At 44.7% G+C, this 20,389-nt stretch overlaps 1 protein-coding gene and 1 long non-coding RNA gene across 3 annotated transcripts in view; one reads left to right on the forward strand and one right to left on the reverse strand.

Moving 5' to 3' along the window:
- The window catches only part of STOML1 (stomatin like 1), a 36,131-nt gene extending 20,501 nt beyond the window's left edge, over nt 1–15,630 (forward strand). The window contains exons 6-7 of the mRNA XM_068275735.1: nt 7,994–8,140; nt 11,828–15,630. Of these exons, the coding sequence (XP_068131836.1) occupies nt 7,994–8,140; nt 11,828–12,027 (347 nt within the window). The 3' untranslated portion in view covers nt 12,028–15,630. The remainder of the gene's footprint in view (nt 1–7,993; nt 8,141–11,827) is intronic.
- Nucleotides 1–20,389, reverse strand: part of LOC137563367 (uncharacterized) — a 173,756-nt gene that overhangs the window by 116,869 nt on the left and 36,498 nt on the right. The window lies entirely within an intron of this gene.

The following is a 20,389-nucleotide window of genomic DNA, read 5'->3' on the forward strand; positions in this document are numbered from 1 at the left end:
GCCCCCGCCGCTCCTGCTCCCCCTCACCTTGCAGACCTCAGGATCAGTGGCGACCCGACCAGTACGAGCGGGCGCCGGACGCACCAGCTCTATATGCGGAAGTGATGTCACTTCCGCATATCAGGGCAGGTGCTGGGTCCTAGCGCCCGCACGATTGGTCGCCACCTGATCGAGGCCTGAGTGAGGCGCCAGGAGGGAGGGGGGGAGCAGCGGCGGTGGCCACAGGGACGGAGGGAGCGGCGGCCACAGGGGGTGAGCAGCGGCCAGGCGGCGCCTGTCTGAGACAGGCGCCTAGGTGCAATGCACCCGCAGCACCCGCCCAGGCTCGGCCCTGGCCAGCAGGGCAGACTTGTATGTTTGGTGGAGGATTGCAGAGAAAGTCAAACCAACTCTTGAGACTGTTTCTACAGGAAGCAGCAACAGCTGCAATTTGGTCCTCTAGTCTGGTGACACGATGCCGCATCATACATACACTGCATTAGCTGATCTCCTGAGTGTGGAAAGTTATTGTGTAATGCCAGCAGACGCCATCCTGTAAAATCAAAGGATTTTTATTGTGCAGCGAATGTGCTATATGATATAGCAAATTCACTGCACAATAAAAATTGTTTAATTTTACAGGATGGCGTCTGCTGGCATTACACAATAACTTTCCACACTCAGGAGAGTAGACTGTCCACTGCCAGGAAAGATCCTATAGGGGCCGGGGTGGCTGGCTTACCTTATGTCTCAATTTCTGCTCACTGTGTGCTGCTGTGTCACTGTGCTGGCTGTGTCTACATTCAGGCTGACTAAAAGCCACCAGCCACGTGTTTTGGGAGGGGGATGATCGCAGCCAGACACGGAGTACCGCAGCGGGCCAGGGGGCTCAGGACGGATGCACAATCTCTAGCTACTAGCTAGCTAGCAGCATCCGGCGCCCTGGCTGGCGAATCACGCGGGGGGCGGAGTTAGGGGCGGCGCCACACGAGGTAAACAAGATACCCGTGCGGCTGCTGCTATAGAGGGGGGCTGGCTGAGAGGAAGGAGGTGTAAACATTGGAGCAGTGTAAAACACTGCTTGAAGGTTAATCTATTGGCTGGGAGCTTCCTGGGGGGCGTACATAGAGGCGGTGGCAGAGAACTCCAGGGAAAGAAACGATCGGTACGAGCTTGTCACACGCACATACAGTGACAGCGGTGACAGGCTGATTGAAATACCCCCCCCCTCCGGCGCGCCCCCCCCTCTCCTGCCGCCCCCAAGCGGCCGCCTATATTGTCTGTAGGTAAAGGCGCCCCTGTTTACATCAATGTAACATCTCCGAGCAGAGCAGTTGGGGGAAGGACAGCAATATAGTAGTTGTAAAAATGTCTGTCTCCTCTCCTCCCAGCAAAGTGCATCTGAAAGGGGGCATGCCATAGAGGTGACGCTACACCAGGCACAGCACGCAGAGGCAGCTAATGGCCATCAGTCACCACCTTACCAGGGATTAACAGATAACCATCTGCCCTGCAATGCTGTCTCCTCGGCATGAGCGAGCGCTGCTCCACACTTCCCTGTGCTATGACTTCTGACCTGCGAGGCTGGAGGTGAGGCTGGAACACATGCTGGGAACTTTGCTTCGATGTGAAGACTGGCTGGAGGAGGAGAGCCCGTGGTCTGCACTAGTCACGCATATCGGGATTCACTAGCTACAGCTCCTTTCAGTCCTTTGAAGTTCCCGCGGTGCCTGTAACTGCAGTTACCAGACTCTCCCCGCCCCTCTGCATCACGGAGATGCAGGAGCTGAGAGGAGAGCAGAGATAGTGTAAGTGACAGCGGCTGGCTCCAATAACACAGCCGCTGCTCACTGCATTGAATGTGGAGGAAGAAAATCTGATGCACGCTGTAACCACAGGTGGGCGGGAAGCTGAGACCAGCCGGGCGCTCCGCCCGGGTAATAGGCTCTGGGGAGAACACTGATTTTCTTTTTTAGCTTTTTTTATTTTACTGCATATAATCGTAATGTACTGAGGCCATGGCACTAAAGTGTGTGTGTGCCCCTAAGAGGGGTTAAGCCTATCTGTAATAAAACCATCAACAAAAAACATATTAGTAGAAGATATATGTCTGTGTGTAGATAGATAAAAGATAGATATAAATAAATATAATTAAAATTATTAAAATTATGTATATAATCTGAAAAGGGATAGTGACCATGAACGGAAAGTGGACTCTTATGGGTCAGCTTAGTGCAAACTATTTTTTCTATGTACATATATAAAAAGTCATTGCACATAACTTGTCAATGTCAATGCTCCTTTATAACTTGGTGTCGGCTACAGAAAACAACTTGGGGTTGTTTATTAATGTTCTCATGTATCCAGGTCACCAGCTATTGCAGCATATTGCATAAGGCCTCATTCACACTAGGACAAAAAACTGACCATTTCTGCATCAGAAATTTTCAAGGATCCCGTGTTATGTGTAGGATCCGTTCACATTTGTCAGTGCATAATAGATCCAGCGATTTTTTCCGAACAGCAGATGCATTTTCTATAGAAGACCATGATGGAAACAAATCTGCTCAGGGCTCCAACTGGACCACAAAGTACCATTGGACACTATACTGTTTGCTCCTACTGGCTGTTGAAGACATGTACTGCACATGCGCCTGCACACGTACTTGCGCATGCGCAGTACAAAGCTGCCTGTCTTCAGGAGCACTTGGGCTCCCGAAGACTTCTGAAGCGTCCTGCAGCGAGAGATTTGAATGGAGGAGCCTGCGGTGGAACAAACGGACCAGGAGAGGAACAGGAAGGCTCTATAGGACACAGAGCCTTCCCTCTCCTTAGGTAACTACCGTATTTTCCAGTTAAAATATAGAGTTTTGGATATACTCGCCGTATAAGACTACCCTTCTCCCGACGCACACCAAATAAACATTTTAAAAATATTGTATACTGGTGCTGTATGAACAGTTACTGGTGCTGTACTGTATGTAGTACCCAGTATATAACAGTATATAGGTGATTGACTGGTTGGATTGGTCAACTCTCCCTCTCCCCAAGTGGATTGGTCAGCTCTCCATGTCTCCCTGTTTATCAGAGAGGTATGGAAGTATAGATTGCACTGTGCCCATAAAACACGCCTCTTTCACCCTTCTGGCCCGCTCCTTGTATCCTATTTACCTTTTTCTCCGCCTCTCCGATCTCGCACATGTGCTCCACTTCAGTCCTCAGCAGCGAGATCTGAAAGGCGGTAACAGGATAGGGTTGGCCAGATGGGTAGAAGAGGCGTGTTTTATGGGCACAGCGCGATTTCTTTCTTCCATACCCTGGGCGTCCCAGGCCTTGCAGCGTGAGCGGCGTGCTCCCCCCAGTGCACATGCGCGCCTGCGCCTCTTCACTACAGGCCTCAGCAGCGAGATCTGAGAGGCAGTAACAGGATAGGGCGTATCAACCGGCATCAATGACACCCGGCGTATAAGACGACCCCTGACTTTTCAGATGATTTTGAAGGGTTAAAAAGTCTTATACGCCAGAATGTACTGTATCTGTTTTGTGTGTGTGTGTGTGTGTGTGTGTGTGTGTGTGTGTGTGTGTGTGTGTGTGTGTGTGTGTGGGGGGGGGGGGTTGTTAAACGCTTCAGATTCACTTAAAGTGTGCCCAAGCTCGGGTACAAAATAACAAACTTATGTAAGAAGAGGGAAGCCTTTGAATCCTATAAACGATTCCCATAGCATCCTCCAGGCCCCCTGTTGCTACTTGCGAACCCTCCAAAGATTACAGACAAGGTCTTGGTGGTAATTTGATTGAATCCGCACTGCTCTTCAAGCACAAACAAGGTTGTTCTGTGCCTGCTTGTGTATAGCTGTCAAAGGACATGAGAAAAAGAGTCTGGCGCTATAGTGTTTATCGTACAAAAAGATGTCACATCAAGTGAATTAAAGTGCATCAGCAAGGCATGATATACATAGATTGATCATGCAGTAAAAACATACCAACATGGTGTCTTCATATTCGACTGGGTACAGGTGGGAGGCAGCGGTGGTGGGTGCCACAAGGTGCACAGCCTAACGACCGTTTCTCGTGGCTTGCGCCAGGCTTTGTCAAAGGTGAAATGTGCAACAGTGCTGGAAAGGCAGCGAAGCATTTTAAAGTGCAGCTGATGGCACTTCCGGTTCGCCGTAATAGGCCACGCCCCCTCCGGAAATGAGAAGAGCTCATGCCCTATAACCTATGAGCATGGTGGAACGCATTTGGTTACGCATGAAAAAGCCGCGTGCACGCGTCAGAAAGTGACGTAAGCACACGCGAACCTATCATGCCCAAAGCCTGCACAACGCTCTTGGAACACAACATTTCCGCATGATGGACCGCGTACAAGCGTCAAAAAAATGCCACAAATGCGCTTCGCCCAAAGGATCATGCGTAAGATGTCCTACATCGCATGGAGCTACTATAAAGTGCTCAAATCATGCGTAGTGGTGGCTGCAGTAATAACCCTAGCCCCTCCATTCGTCAAATGACAGGTAGGGGGAGACCCGGGGTAAACAGCCACCAATAGGCATGAGCTGGTAAAAGCCTGGCAGGACTTAGATATGGAACATTATCTCATATCTGGCTTATTAGCCTTGATTAGTATTTGGATACTGTAGCGTTATATTTAAAGGGCAAGTGAGAAAATTAGCAAAACCGGAGGGGAAAGGGGTGGACAGAGGAATAGTGAACCCAAAGGTGTGAAGGTGACAAAAAGGAAAGAGGTGAAAAAAAAGGGTAGAGTGGGTACACTAAGGAGAGTAGGTGTGGGAGCAGTGGACAGCACCCCAGAGGGAGGTAATTAGTTCAATCCCAAGGCGGCATCTCGATTAAAATAAATATATAATTTTATTGGTGCTTATCACAAAGCAATTCAAAGTTTTTGCTAAATCATCAAGAGATATAGCCATATTGGGAATGAAAGGGCAACAAGAGGTGGCCAAGGGTGGGGGCACAGGAATCCCCAACCAGGATCACCAAATGGAGTTAACCTCCCTGGCGGTTAATTATTTTTGCCAAATTGGCAAAAATCCTTTTTTTTTTTTTTTTTTTTTTTTTTTTTGTGTGTTTCATGTAAAGCTACCAGAGTGGTAGCTACATGAAACACCACTAGAGGGCGCATGAGTCCCTCTAGTGCGATCGTTGCCGGCATCAATAGCAAACAGGGGAACGCATATATAACGCGCTCCCCTGTTTGGCTTCTGCTGTCGCCATGGCGACAATCGGAATGACGTCATGGACGTCAGCCGACGTCCTGACGTCAGACACCTCCGATCCAGCCCATAGCGCTGCACGGAACTCATTGGTCCGGGCAGCGCAGGGCTCTAGCGGGGGGGGCCCTCTTGCGCCGCTGCGTACGGGCGATCGCCGCAGAGTGGCGGCGATCAAGCTGTACGCGCGGCTAGCAAAGTGCTAGCTGCGCGTACAGCATTTTGAATGGAGGCAATCGCCCCACCAGGGGCTGAGATATCTTCCTGCGCGGCATAGCCCGAGCTCAGCTCGGGCTTACCGCCAGGAAGGTTAAGGATCATGGAAGCATGCGAGATCTACATAATCGTTTAGACCCAAGGGACCCATAGCGTCGGTACGTAGGATCCAAAGCGCCTCTTGTCTGAGTAAGAGTTTTTCCTATCGCCACCTCTACGAGGGGTATTGCAAATCTCAATACAGGCAAAGGACAAAAGATTAGGGTTGCTTTGATGGAAGGTCGACATGTGCTCGACGATTCTTGGGCAGCCTTTATTTTTGGGAAGCAGGCGAACGTGCTCCAAGATGCGTTCTTTCACCATTCTGGTGGTTTTGCCAACGTAAAAACGTTTGCATGGACTCCACAAGGCATAGACCACGAATTTAGTTCTGCATGTGGCAAAGAAAGAGACATTGTGTATAGCTGCACTTGGTAGTAAGCTGGGGCTGCTTGTGCATGAGCGGCTCCATGCTACTGCTTAAGTGCCGCTGTGCTCGTGCCAGAAGAGGATGTTTTTGCTACCAAAGCCTCATTTTACCTAGAATGACAGTACAGGTTGTCCCCGACTTATGAACGCCAAACTAACGAACGACCCGCCAATACGAACGGCATGGATTCAATGTTTCCATGGGAACAAGCCAAAAAAAAAAGTTGGACTTGTAATTTTTGAGAAAATCGATTTTTAAAAATTCTAAGAAAAAATGGCTTTTAAACTTGTATAAGCCGGCACAGAGGGCAGAGGTGACACAGAGAGGACACTGGAGGCACAGGGGGGCACAGAGGAGGTATAGTGGACAGAGATAGCACATTGTTCCAACTTAAGAACAGATTCAGGTTAAGAACGAACCTACAGTCCCTATCTCGTTTGTTAACCGGGGACTAGCTGTATATATAAATTTGTGTCTGGAAATATGCTTCATGAAATGTTTAGTTTCTTGCCAGTGTGCTACTCTTTTAATGTACTGTGTTTTTAGACAGGATTCCCTTACCTTTTTCTAAGGACAGCATCCTGGTTGTTTTATTTAGCTGACATCTGTTAGATTTGTGATGCTTACAGTGAAAGCTGCGTGTTTATGATATGAAAATGAAATGGTTTTATGGAAGGGAGTACAGTGAAGTGTTACACCCGTATCTTCATGAATAAACACATTTTCCAGGCAAATCTAGTCAAGGTCGAAGCATCAATTATAAGTGTTCATCCTGCTCGCCATGACATTGAATAGACCCGTGTTATCTCTCTCAGCTGGCGTCAAAAAACATTTCCTTATAGCTGCTGATTTATGAAGGACCTTCACTGTCCCTGATTACTCCCTTATAATAAATAACCAGACTGATTGTGTATGGAAAAACATGATATGGCGATTTAACCACTACTTGTCCATTGCTTTGCTGATTTGTGTTTCATGGATGAATTCATTCTGTTTAAAATCCACCTCAGGGCACAGATCACCATCAAATTGCTTAGTAATCATAGGGGTTGATTCACTAAAGGAAATGGCGTGAGTAATATCCTGTTACTCGCGTGATTTCCAAAGTGTGCTTTAAATGTAATGCGCTGCACGCTACGCGTGCTATTAGCTGTGTAGCCCACGCATACACATGAGCACATGCGAAGGGGCTCAGGGCAGGAGGAGAGGAGCGCTCCCTATTAGCAGAAAGGAGGCTTAAAGTAACAGCATTCGCTATGCTGCACTACACGCAGCATAGCGTGCACTCATGTGTATGCGCGTGCTACGAGGCGAATAGCACACGTAGCGTATTACATTTAAAGCACGCTGTGGATATAGCATGAGTAATAGGAGATTACTCACGCTATTTCCTTTAGTGAATCAACCCCATAATGCGTAAATGCTACCTTTTTTGTGTGAAATTATCTTCTGCAGCTGAAAAACCTGACTTTTTGATCTTGTGAGCAAAAGAAACAGAATGGATTGAGTCACTAACAGGCTCTGTGGTTGTGGCCATTTCTAGTATCTGGATTTCATCACCTCTCCTGTTCAGATTGTAAGACAGCCAGCGCAGTCTGAATTTGTCTGAAAAGAGTGCAGTCTATAATACAGACAGTCATTGGTGCAGGGAGTCGCCATTGTCTGGGCTCCTCCATGCCAGGACTAGGGCTTTCACCAGTATAGCTCTAGGAAGGAACCCACAGTGATATCTGGTAACCAGAACCCAAAGTCTACACTGAGATTTTAGTAGCAAACACAGTGGATTGTACATTGGATCCGCTGTGATGTCTACATTGTCAACTTGGCATGAATGTTCAGTCTGCAATTTGTGTTTCCAAGATGCTTGCCAAAATTGTGAATACTGGCTTGGCCACCAGAGGTGCAATTTGGGAGTGAAAGCTTTGGCAGCAAAAGGGTTGAACCAATTTACATTGACATTTCATTTTGTTTTGTTAACTTTTCTGAGCTATGTGTTTTCCTATCTACAGATGTATAACAGAATGTTCTCTGCATGAATCAGGTCAGTGATATAATACTAATGATATGATACTTATTGGTGTTCTTCTATGTGTTTCAGTGGCTGGTCTGTCATTACAGCAGATGACCTCACAGCTAGAAGGAGTCATGTCTGAATCGCTAGTCTCTGAAGTGGGATCCTCATATCAGCTGTATGTCACTCTACATAATGGGGAACGAGCTGCTTATTTCCTTGATTTAACATCAGGTAATATACATCTATATATTTAGCTACTATACATTAGACTGTGTACATAGCAGATTCCCAAAGTGCTTCCACTCTAGCTTTCCTGCTCCTTGCATAAAGTATGTATAGCATATACACTTCGTGGCCAAAAAATTAGAGTCACCCCTTATTTGAAAGTACACCAGTCCAACAGTGACGTAGAGTGACGCAACAATGCAAATTGCTTATATAAGGAATGCTCTACTTCGGACAATGTAGTTAATGTCAAAATGGGTAAGGCAAGATTTAAGTGCCTTTGAACGGGGGGTGATAGTCTGTGCGAGAAGAGCAGGTGCTAGCATCTCTGAAACAACATATTTTTTAGGATTTCCTCGGCCAATAGTATCTCGGATGTTTAGAGAGTGGCAGTTGAGAAAAAAAAAAACATCAAGCGATAAGGACTATTCCAGTCAAAGAAGACTGGTGAACGAGAGGTAAAGGCGAGTAGCCTGTATAGTCCGCAGCAATAGAAGGGCAACAACACAACAAATTACAGCTGAATTCAATGCAGGTACATCACAAAGCCTATCCGAACACACAAAAAGATGGACTTTGCAAAGGATGGGCTTTAGCAGCAGGAGACACTCAAGAGTGTCTTTGGTATCATAGATAAATAGGAAAAGATGCCTGTTGTGGGCCCTTGCCACCCTGCTTGTGCTCTCACAAGGGCTGTCAGGATACAAGCGTATAGTAAAGTGTTGTAGCCAAAGTCCCCAGGTGACCGTTCACACACCTGCAGCTTTGAATCCACGCTTCCTGCATACACCAGACTATCGGCCAATCCCGTCAGACTGGCCGCTTATATGAGTGTACGAGCGGCCGTGGGGACCTTGGTTACAACACTTTGCTATACGCTTGTATCCTGACAGCCCTTTGTGAGTGCAATTCTTGTTTTTTTAACCTCTTAATAAAAATGCGGTTTTACGTTGTGAGATCCATTTTCGTTCTAGTGTATTTGTGATTGGCCAAAACGGGAGCTTGAAGCTACTGAGTCCTTCCCCCTGAGCCGTCATTCTCACCTCCAGATATTTAGGACGACACCTGCAGTGAGTGCAGACATTTTGGAAGAGAGTGTCCAGGCACTTGCACTGAGGCTGATTACATTTGTGGTGTTGGTGTATCACAGGGAGAGGTGAAGGTCACCTGTTTATTACGAAGTTACACTTTTGTGTTCTCTCTCCCTTATGATTATCTCATATTTGCCCATGTGTGAGGTCTAAGAAGAGGAGAAGTGAGAAGATAGGATGAAGTTCACATCCTCAGCTGGCGGGGATTGTGACCCACTGTCTCTTATCTGTAAGACAGTTCCACTTAATCTCGGCCAAGTGCGCATTTGATTGTGTTATTCTGTTGTGTTTGATCACTTTTATGGTGCATTGCCCTAACCAACTAATTTTATAGTATGTGCTAAAACACAATGCTAAATTGTCCTGTTGAAACATGCTTGTAGAGACAGGAAAGTAAAGCAATGACTAGTGTAAAAAAAAAGCGCACGGTATGATAATCGCATGATTCCATTCCAGCAAAAAATTGGGGGATGGCTAACTGTGCACACATCCTAAAGACTGTAAGTCACTTGTGATTCTGCTCTGTACTCAGGGCTTAGGTTAAGCAATAATGTATCAGCTTAAAGGGATACTGTAAGGGGGTCGGGGGAAAATGAGATGAACTTACCCGGGGCTTCTAATGGTCCCCCACAGACATCCTGTGCCCGCGCAGCCACTCACCGATGCTCCAGCCCCGCCTCCGGTTCATTTCTGGAATTTCAGACTTTAAAGTCTGAAAATCACTGCGCCTGCGTTGGCATGTCCTCGCTCCCGCTGATGTCACCAGGAGTGTACTGCGCAGACACAGACCATACTGGGCCTGTGCAGTACGCTCCTGGTGACATAAGCGGGATCGAGGACTCATGCAACGCAGGCGCAGTGGTTTTCAGACTTTAAAGTCTGAAATTCCAGAAGTGAACCAGAGGCGGGGCCGGAGCATCGGTGAGTGGCTGCGCGGGCACAGGCACAGTCTGCGGGGTACCATTAGAAGCCCCGGATAAGTTCAACTCATTTTCCCCCGACCCCATCCCTTTAACGCTACCATTAAAGAATCGTCATAGTGACATATATAGTAGAATGTAGTAAATTATTCAGCATGCCCACATTTACATTAAATATCCTGATTTCAGCATCCAAAAACACTCTTCCTGTATCTATATATTACTGCATTTTGTTATGTAGCCTTTCCATCCCAGTGATGCCACAGCCTAGGCTGTTTATCTATGCAGAATTCTTCTCCCAGAGCAATTTGAGAAACAAGGTATTATTTCGACTGGCTTTGGAACACAGAGTAAACCACTTATTTCTTCGTTCCAGTTTTAAAGAGACACTGAAGCGAGAATATCTCTCGCTTCAGAGCTCATAGTTAGCAGGGGCACGCTATCCCACGGCTAAACGGGGGTCCCTTCACCCCCCCCCCCCCCCCCCGCAAAATCAACGACGCATCGCCGACTCTCCCCCGCCCCTCTCGCCGAAGGAAGACTGAGAGGGGCGGGGGAGAGGCGGAGATACGCGCTGACAGACGCGCGTGGGGCAGGGTTGCGGCGGTTAGCCCTGCCTCAATCCGGAAGAGATCCCCGGCTGCACGGAGGGGATTTCTGGGGGTAAGGGACCCCCGTTTAGCCGCGCGATAGCGGCGTTTTAGCAGGGGCACACATGCCCCTGCTAACTATGAGCTCTGAAGCGAGATTTATTCTTGCTTCAGAGTCTCTTTAAATATGTTCATGTGCTCATTTGTGATTTAAAGCAATTCTGAACTGAAAAAAAAAAGCTACGACTGTGATTGACCTCACTGCTGCCCACCGGGATCCTCTTCTTCACGGCCAGGCACCCCTCCATGTATGAGTTCAGCTTTACTGTGCAAGCTTTTTAGCAGTAAGTCTGTGCAGTAGCACAAAACTGCTTTTGCACAGAGGAGAAAGCCATGCATGAAAGGCTCCCTGCAATAGCGCAGGTGTGGGCTGTATTTTGAGTCTTTGCAGTGTTCTAAGCTTATACACGGAGGTGAATGTGGCTGGGAGCAATATTGGACATTAATGTAAAATATTGTCAGAGGGTTCCTCTGCAGGATTGGAGGGGCCTAAGAAGATCAGGGAAGCAATCGGTCTATCCAAAGGCTTCTTTCTACTGAAGTAGGCATCTAACTTTTTTTTAAATTCAATTTAGGTATGTGTTAATATTTAAAAAAAAATCCCCAATAACTCTCAAGAACTCATGTTGGAAGATTTCTGTGCTTATGTTCTCACATCTCCATGTCTGTTTATCTATCCCAGTTGAGGTTTTTGTGTGCTTTTCAAAAGTTAAACAAAAAACCTCTTGTCAATATCCTGTTTCTAAACTGAGTACTGAATCTCTGGGGTTGCATGAGAACTATGGCAGATGTTTTTCACTGTCTGAGTCCTTGAGATATATAGGAAATGAATATGTGGCTGGGCCCACCAGTATTCCTGTTTATTGAATGACCTTATAAGCTCTTTTTTTCGCTGTTTACGTCCTTGAGATATATAGGAAACGAGTATGTGGCTGGGCCCACGAGGATTCATGTTTGGGACTCAATGACCTTATAAGTTCTTTCTTGTATGTAGTGATATATTTGTTTTCTCATTTGGGTTTCTGCCGACAGGTTCTGGTAGCTGTGGCTGGGGAGTCCTTCCTGGAACTCCTGATGTTACTCTGGAGCTGACAGAAGCCGATCTATTGTCTCTTGCAAAAGGAGATTTGAATCCTCTGAATGCATATACAACTGGTCGCCTTCATGTGGTAGGAGATTTGAGGACTGCTCTACAGCTGGAAAAGGTTTTACGAACAATTGCAGAGACTTAACGAATGTATAGCTTTACTATTCATTTTCGCTGGAGTATCTCGTTTTGGCATTCTCAACCAGGGTTCCCTGGATTCCTTGAAGCCTTTGCAGGGATTCCCTGGCATTTTCCTCTTACGTGGCAGTTGTAAAAGTATCAAAAGGAAGGCTTTTTCTGTGTCATCTGCAGTCATTGTATGCTCGGCCTGAATGTGGGGAGGTGGAGTATAATAGAGCACACTAGAATAGGGGGTACTGTATAAAGAAACACTAAATTTGATATCAGAATAATGAGCACATTAATAAAAAAAAAGAAAATATTATAGCAAGGGGCACCATAATAAGGGGTAATGAAATAAAGAGTGCTGTTATAGGTTAGCACTATAGTTGTGGGGTCTACAGCAAGAAACACGAACATGCACTACTGTAATAGGAAACACTGTAAGGAAGAAACATTGATTGGGGGCGAAACAACAAGGCTGTTACAATAAATAACCATACCCACTTTTAAACACCATGTATCCTGCAAAATAAATCCCCACTTTCCCCGCTAATGCAGGGTTTCCTTGAGATTCAAAAATTATTTGATGGGTAAAAAGGTTTAGAATATTCTAGCTAGTAAAATTGGATTCAGTTGTGTGCCTATACAGTGAGCTTTAGGGCTCAACACGATATCTGTTCTGTGCACTGTACTTTTCTAGAAAGATGGCTCTGATGTCCCTGTAGTTTCTTGAAGCAACTTACTAAGGTTAGGTGTCATGGCCCTTAGTGCTCCCACCATAACTAGGACCACATTGGCTTTCCCTTTCCACATCCTCCCCAGTTCCTCTTTGACACTGGTGCTTTAGCTTCTCATATGCCTTCTTGCTGTTGCTATTACTTGGCGCAACTATCTGTCACTGCTGCTGTTTGCTAGTTTATGTCTACTACAATTATCTTCATTTGGTTGGCTTGCCAGTCTCTCCTGCCCCACTGAATTGTAGCCATAATTCTCCATGACATTCTCCCATCTAAACTCGGAAGGGTTTTAGCCCATACCCTCCACACGATACCAGAAACTTGGTTGTACTTCATATGCTGTTCTTGCCTGTGTCTTAAGACCTTGTCACTATCTATTGCACGGTTTCTGAGGCCTGTTTGCACAGTCTGTATCTAGTGCAGTAGATCCCTGCTTCTATGGATCTGTGCTTAGTGCATGGTGTTGTGCTGTTCAGACTAGTGAGACTAGCGACTGTCTTTGAGACCAGCCCTTTCTGGCAACTGATCGTATGTCAGTGTCAGTCACCTTAACTGTCTGTTGAAATACATCCCATGTATTGTTATGGCACGTCTTCTACTTGGTCTTCCTGCAATGGGTAGGGCCTATGGCTTTGTGTTTGCTAATTTGGAATATTAAAGTACTTGTTGCAGGTCTGTATGTGTGCTATGTGCCCCAATGTAATTTTCACCCCATCTGTCTTTTCTAATTGATCTCTTGTTACTACCATCTTGACACATGTATGCAGTCCAAATTATATCCCAGTGTCCTCATTGTAAATTTGTGTCTGTAAATCAGTGTCGTGTCCAGTCTTATCGTGCAGCTTGATATCATCCTTCTAGAGGAGGTAGCTGATGGTACTTCTACTTTTGAGCTTGTAGCAATATCCAATCCTGATTATTTGCCAGAAAGATTTCAAGTCTATCCAGAAATATAGTGGGGTAAGTGCATCACTTGCCACGCTCGATTAGCTTTTGTGCTAGCCATCTTTAGTAGGCTTCCAGTTTTGTCCTCCACCTTCCAATTGAGTCTTTGAAGAAAGTTCTTGGTGTTGTTTTAAGATTGTATAGTGCCAAGAATGTATAGATCCACCTGTCTTAGGCTTTCCTGTAGTCCTTTCAGGCTGTGCTCTGATTAGCCTCCCTAGAAGTTGGGTCTTGAGTGACTTCTCTGTCAATGTGAAACTGGTGTTTTGAGCCTCTGGTGTTGTTCCCAATGCTCTTCTGAGGTGTGCTCATGTATTAGCCTATATGGTCCTCCAGTTTGGAGACTATGATGCTTGATAGGACTTTCCATGGGGCGAGTTTATTTGTGCTACCATGCATCCATGCACTGATATTAGGGACAGCATATTGTCGAAATTGTGACTGTGTAGTGCTCCCCATTTGTAGTTGTTAGTACCTACCAGACAGGGTGCAAAAAAGGACCATTAACAGGTGAACAAGTAACAGTGTCATTGGCACCCAAAACTCTTCAATTCACACAGAGAACAAAGGCTAGCCCACCTGGTTCTATCCTACAACTAGTGCTGAAAAATGTAATGCTGGCCATGAAAAAAACAATGTCGAAACCATCAATGCATTGCAGTTTTCTGCATATGGCATTACATAACTGTAGACCAGTTAAAGATTGTAGGTTAACTGCTGTCGACCACAGAAAGTGCATGCAGTGGGCTTATGCACATCAGAATTGGACCATGAAACGATGGAAGTACGTTGCCTGGTGAAATAAATCCTATTTTCTTCGGCATCCCAGATCTCTGTCCAAATGAATCTATGGGATGTGCTAGAAACAGAGGTAGAGCTCCAGTAAAATGTTTGAACTCCACTGTCCAATTTCTTCTTGAACTTTTAATTTTACCTCATCTGTCCATAGAACTGGCTTACATTCTTCCTCTGCCCAGTCCCTGTGTGCTTTTGTCCCTGTATTTGTGTAGTTTGGTGAGGCAGGTTTCAGGGGTGGGTTCTAGAAAGAAATTCTGCAGGTTAACCCTGCCTGAACCTCTTGGCAACCGCAGAAGATAACACAATTACTTACTGTGCTGCTCAGTTCTTCTATAAGCTAAGAGCATGGTAAGGAGTCTGATTATGATGGCTGGACACTGTAATGAACTTGTCCCCCTGTGCAATGGTATAGTTTGATCTTCTGTCCCATTTTCTGTTCTAGTTGAACCCAATACTGGTTTTCCTCTGGTTAGAGTAGTAAATGCATTTCAGACAATCTTCTATTTCCTAACAATAATCTTGCAAGACCGTTCTCAAAAAAGTAACATTCTGGCATGTTTCTGTAGATAGTCTCTAGCTCTTTTGTAAACTTGAAACAAACCAAAAAATGGATCTTGTAAGTATCAGTTTGTATGTATTTATCTCTGCAGCTTAATACAGAAACATTTTAAAGGCCAGCAGTTCTTTATACATTGATGTTTTATTAGAATTTATAAATGGAAGCAATGTATCATTTTATATATATTTAAATGTCTTGAAAGCTGCAATGTTTCAGACAGTTGTGTTTTTTTTGTACAAAAAAACATAAAAAAATAAGATCAGGAATGACTGTAGCTGTGTATTCCCATGTCTTGTGCTCCCAGATTTATTATATGTATATAGATCTTTGCCTCCTGTGTAGTTCTGCCAGGGAGCGAGGCATATATGCAATTGTCAGGTACTTTTAGGAATAAATGTGAAAAGCTTAATATATTTAAACAAAAACTTTATACTTTAAGTCCCCTTTCACACCAAAAAGCATGATCAGCATTGCAAATGTGCTGTGATCCTATCAGGATTTTCTCTATTAACACAGTTTGTGTTGCACAGTGATTAACATGAAATCAAGTTCGGTTCAATACTCGGTGCAGGCGCCACTCAAATTAATGTGTAATAGCAATAAAGTGCCACAAATTCCATAACATAAAGTCCTTTTCCTCCTCTGCAAAGCTTCAAGGCTCCTCTACTTGCATATCAAAGTATACCTCCACCCCTCCCAGTCAGAAGCGACTCACCAGATGCGATGACCACCAGGGTGTAGTAGCGCGCTGAGGATGTGGCCATGCATAAGTACTAATGAGCTAAGCGGTGTTGGAAGGCGGGAAGATGGAGGCTGTGCACACGGCAGCCAACCATACTCTGCGATGACAGCACATCGGGAGGAGCCAGCCAAGGCCACCTGAACGGGGGAGAGCCCGTACGTCAAACCCTGCGCTGTTTTACACGTCATTTTGTGTGAGTGAAACACCCTTTTGTATTAAATAGTTTTACAGTATTATGCCATGGGATTTTTATTTGAGGTTATCACATTGGCCACGAATAGGACTTTGAAAGTGGAATAGGTAGTGGATTGTATCGGATCATGGAAATTGGGGGTGACCAGGGAATATCTCCAACTCACTACTAAACCCTGATGGTCATTGTATCTGGTGAGTGGTTTCTGATTGGGCGTGATGGAGGTTTACTGTGATATTTAAGAAGAGGGACCTCGAAACACTTGCAGGGGAAAAAAAAGGACTTCATGTTGAGGAATTTGTGGGACTTTATTGCTATTACATATAAATTTGAGTGGCACCTGTACTGAGTATTGAATTGTACTATTGTTAAAAAAAGAGCAGCAAAATAAGTTGCAAATGGAGACAGCATCAGATATTGTGTAATGCAATCAAGTTAGGTTTAACTATAATTGTGTTGCAATTGCAATTTCCTACGAAAAAAGCAGGAAGTATGTTTAAATGGGAGCTCCAATAGCACCACATTTTGCTATGTGATTTCCTTCTACTCCCATTGATTAAAGGCGGAAAAATACTGCATGCCCTACTTTGCATTTGGGTTAAAAGCAAAATGCAGCAGTGTGAAAAGTGCACCGTGATTACTATGTTACTCATGGTGCCCTTGTGATCGGATCGGTGCGCAGTTGGTGTGAAATTGCCCTAAGAGTTGAGAATATAATATATATTCTACATTTTGATCATGTTTTTTATTTTATTAGACTTTGTTTTTTACACATGTAAGAAATTGTAAATAATGAATGATTTGTTGTACAGCTGATAAATAAAGTTTGGGCAGGCTTGACAGAACAGTTGTTTTTTGCTGTGTTGTATTTTTCTACCTTAATGCTTGAATACATGTAGAAAAATATACTCTTTACCTTCAGTCTTTCTGACTTTATAAATCTAATTGTGGTGCAGAAATCATTAAATTGGGATGTTGACTGATAATGGAAAAGAAAAATGCGTTTTTAGATTGACAACATTGTGCACATTCATCCAAAACCCAGAAATTAAATGATACCTATGGAAATTGAAGGGGGCTGTGTTTGAGTAATTTCTGTTGGCATCCTCTATAATAATCTCCCTGTGTCGCTGCGTCCAGCTGTCCCTGTGTCCCTGTTATTTGCTACTGCGCATGTGCACAGTACGGACAGCTGGACGGGACCAGGGAGCAAGGTGGGCGGGCGTGCGAGGTGGGCGCGTGCGTGGCCGGTGCTGGCGCACGGGTGCGTCCGCGCGCATGCGCACTGGCGGTGGCGGTAGAAAAATGACCTAGAGCCCGTTTTTAAACGGGCTTGGGTCTACTAGTACAGTATAATTCTGTACTCTTGTTATATTTATAGCTTCTAGGCATGGAGGTTGATATTCTTTGCTCACTCCTATGGTTATATTGATGAAGGATAAGGCAGGGTAGGCATAGTACATCATGTGGTCACTGATTCACATTCCATTACCGACTGTACATTATAAATGACCAGCAGTAGTATTCATAAATGATCATTCTACAATGCCCGTACAGTAGAATAATAAAGGTTTATACAAACATGTAGATAGAATCAGAGTGTACTCAGGTTTATTCATTCATTCAGGAGAATGGTTTCTCATATTTGGTATCTTTGGGTTGCAGTCAGCTGTGCTTTCTAGCAACACATTCCAGTGCCTTTTATAGCTATATTTTTAGGTAGGACATAGATATGCATTAAGGTGATATGTGCACTAATGCCTTTATACTGCCAAAAAAAGTACTCTTTCAGGATTGTTGTACAGACATGCTACCCGTTTCCCAGGCATGCAACATGTACTGCTCTATGGAGGGACTAGACAGAGGTGCACCAGGCTCTGGGAACTGCACAAAAAGTTATGTTGATACCATAGGAGTTCAGCAGCAGAGATCCGCCTTGAATGGGGAGGCCAGCGACACCGGGTGTCACCGGCTGTGGCCATGGACATTCTAAAGTGTACTTTACTATAGACACGGTTTTTACATGCTATTCCGATTTTTTATTTTTAATCGTTACAGCATGCTGCGTTTTTTTCTGCGTTTTTCTGTTGATAGCATTCAGGGAAAATCGGAATCAGATTTTGAAAATCGCAAATCAGATTTGCAATGTGCAGGGAGCCTTAAACAGTGCCTAGTGTCATGGTTTCAAGTTCAGATGAGGAGCAGTGGTGATTCAGACAGCCTGTTGTTGGGTGCAGTGACAGCTGTTCACAATGCAAGTGGTCAGCCAGCAAATGTATCATGTCTACAGATAACTTGTCCTTAGAGGGATATGTAGGGTGACATCTTATTCACATTAATAATTGCTGCTTGTTTAATTGTGGTGATTCCAATTGCCACTGATTCCCTTTGTGCCACAAACTCAGAATATGTATGTATATCACGTATACTAACACAAGTCTGGCTCTGTACTTGCTCCAGGCATGTGATCCAGCCTACCAAAGCCAAAATATCAGCATGACATCCTGGTAACTAGCTTGTTTAAAAGGCACCTGAAGTGAGAAGTGTATGGAAGGTTGCCATATTTATTCCTTTTAAACAATGCACATTGCCTGGCTGTCCTACTGATCATCTGCCTCTAATAGCCATAGATCCTGAACAAGCATGCAGATCAGGTTCTCTGACTGGATTTGCTGCATGCTTGTTCCAGGTGGGTGATTCAGACACTACTGATGCATGAAAGATCACCTGGATGCCGCAGGCAACTGGTATTGTTAAAAAGAGAATAGATATGGCAGCCTCCATATAACTCTTGCTTCACGTATCTGTTTAATATGAGTTAAGGTGGCAGCTACTATATTCCTTTGAATATATGTGTCTTTCAAGGGTCTTCGTAAAAAATCCAGTCACATATTTAGTATGCTTGACTGGTATACTACACACTTGGTAAAGTTGCCTAAAGCTTGTCCACTGAAACAGCTGAGTGTGTATCCAGCAGTTCACATATTTTACAAAGCCTAATCCAAAAACCCTGTGCATACCCCTAATAGGTCAATAGACATAGGCTATAATACAATTCCTTGGATCATGTCCAGCACACCACAGCTGGGAGATGACCCATGCCAACACATGGACAGGAAATGTAATAAAAAATGTAACTGAGCTGGTGATTTTTCCAAGGACTGTGCACCACTTCTCATATTTCAACCATAATCTGTAATTTAAACAAAAAAAAGTCTGCTGCTGGTGCAGTATATACGGTTTGGATATCTGGGTAAAAACAAATCCGCAACTCTCTAATGGCTCCAATGAAACTTCAACTTTTATTGTTCATCAAAACAGGACAGACAAAATGACTGATGCGTTTCGGACAGCAATGTGTCCTTACATATTTAACACCCCACCCACAGGAAATAAGCCCATCCCAAAATAAGGGAGACAGTAGATTTAAACATTCCAGACAAAATCACCTCGGAGGGAGGAAGAAACATATACATAAAAATCAATATACCAGGTTTAAATCCCAGCACGCATTTAGACCATTGGGCATGCTAGGGCCCAAGAGGAAAAACCATGCCGCTTCACAGACAAGCAATTTGTGGTAAATATCACCCCCACAAATTGTACATCCAATTCTTTCTACACCTTTAAATGAGAAAGACCACGTCTCCCCCATGTGTGGAATAAGTGTTTGGAGACATTCAACATATTGTCGTTAACTTTGAGCAATTTCCTGTAGTGCTAGGAGATTCTGGCCCTCATGGGCCTAGTCGTGCAGCCAACAAACTGCACATGACAAGCAGGAAACTACATACACAACGTATTGTGAGTTGCAATTTACATATGGTTGATAGGAAGACTTTTATTGAAGCTATAAGAAAATATTGTTCTACCCGTGGCATGTAGAGCACAATAGCGGCATGTCGAGGCCCCATACCTATAGGATCCAACAGTGGTGAGCCAGGATGGGCGTCGTTGTCACAAGGAGTAAAAGAGGCTAGGTGACAGCATGGAACCAAGGGAAGGCCCCTGTATTGAGGCAAATCTGCAGCCACTCTTCAAAACTTGTTGCAATTTGTCATTAGAACACCGTACAGGAAGCACATTCTTAACAATATTTATGATATCTTTGTATTCCCTACTGTAATTTGTTACAAATATTGTAGCATCTGACAGATGCGCCTGGTGCTGTCACATGCTAGCTCTATCTGGAAAGGGCAATACGTCTTGCCCTAACTTACATCCACTTGGGATATCCCCTCTCTGATAACCTCTGGACTAAAATCGTAAATTCACACTGTTGTGATTCCTCTGTGGAGCAATTGCAGAGTGCAAGTATATATTCCCCTACAGGCACAGCTTTGATGGTGTATTACAGATGACAGCTGTTCGCTGCCAATATGGCATTACCTGCACAAGGTTTTCTGTAGG

This window comes from Hyperolius riggenbachi, chromosome 3, assembly GCF_040937935.1.
Source record: "Hyperolius riggenbachi isolate aHypRig1 chromosome 3, aHypRig1.pri, whole genome shotgun sequence".
Lineage (NCBI taxonomy): Eukaryota > Metazoa > Chordata > Amphibia > Anura > Hyperoliidae > Hyperolius > Hyperolius riggenbachi.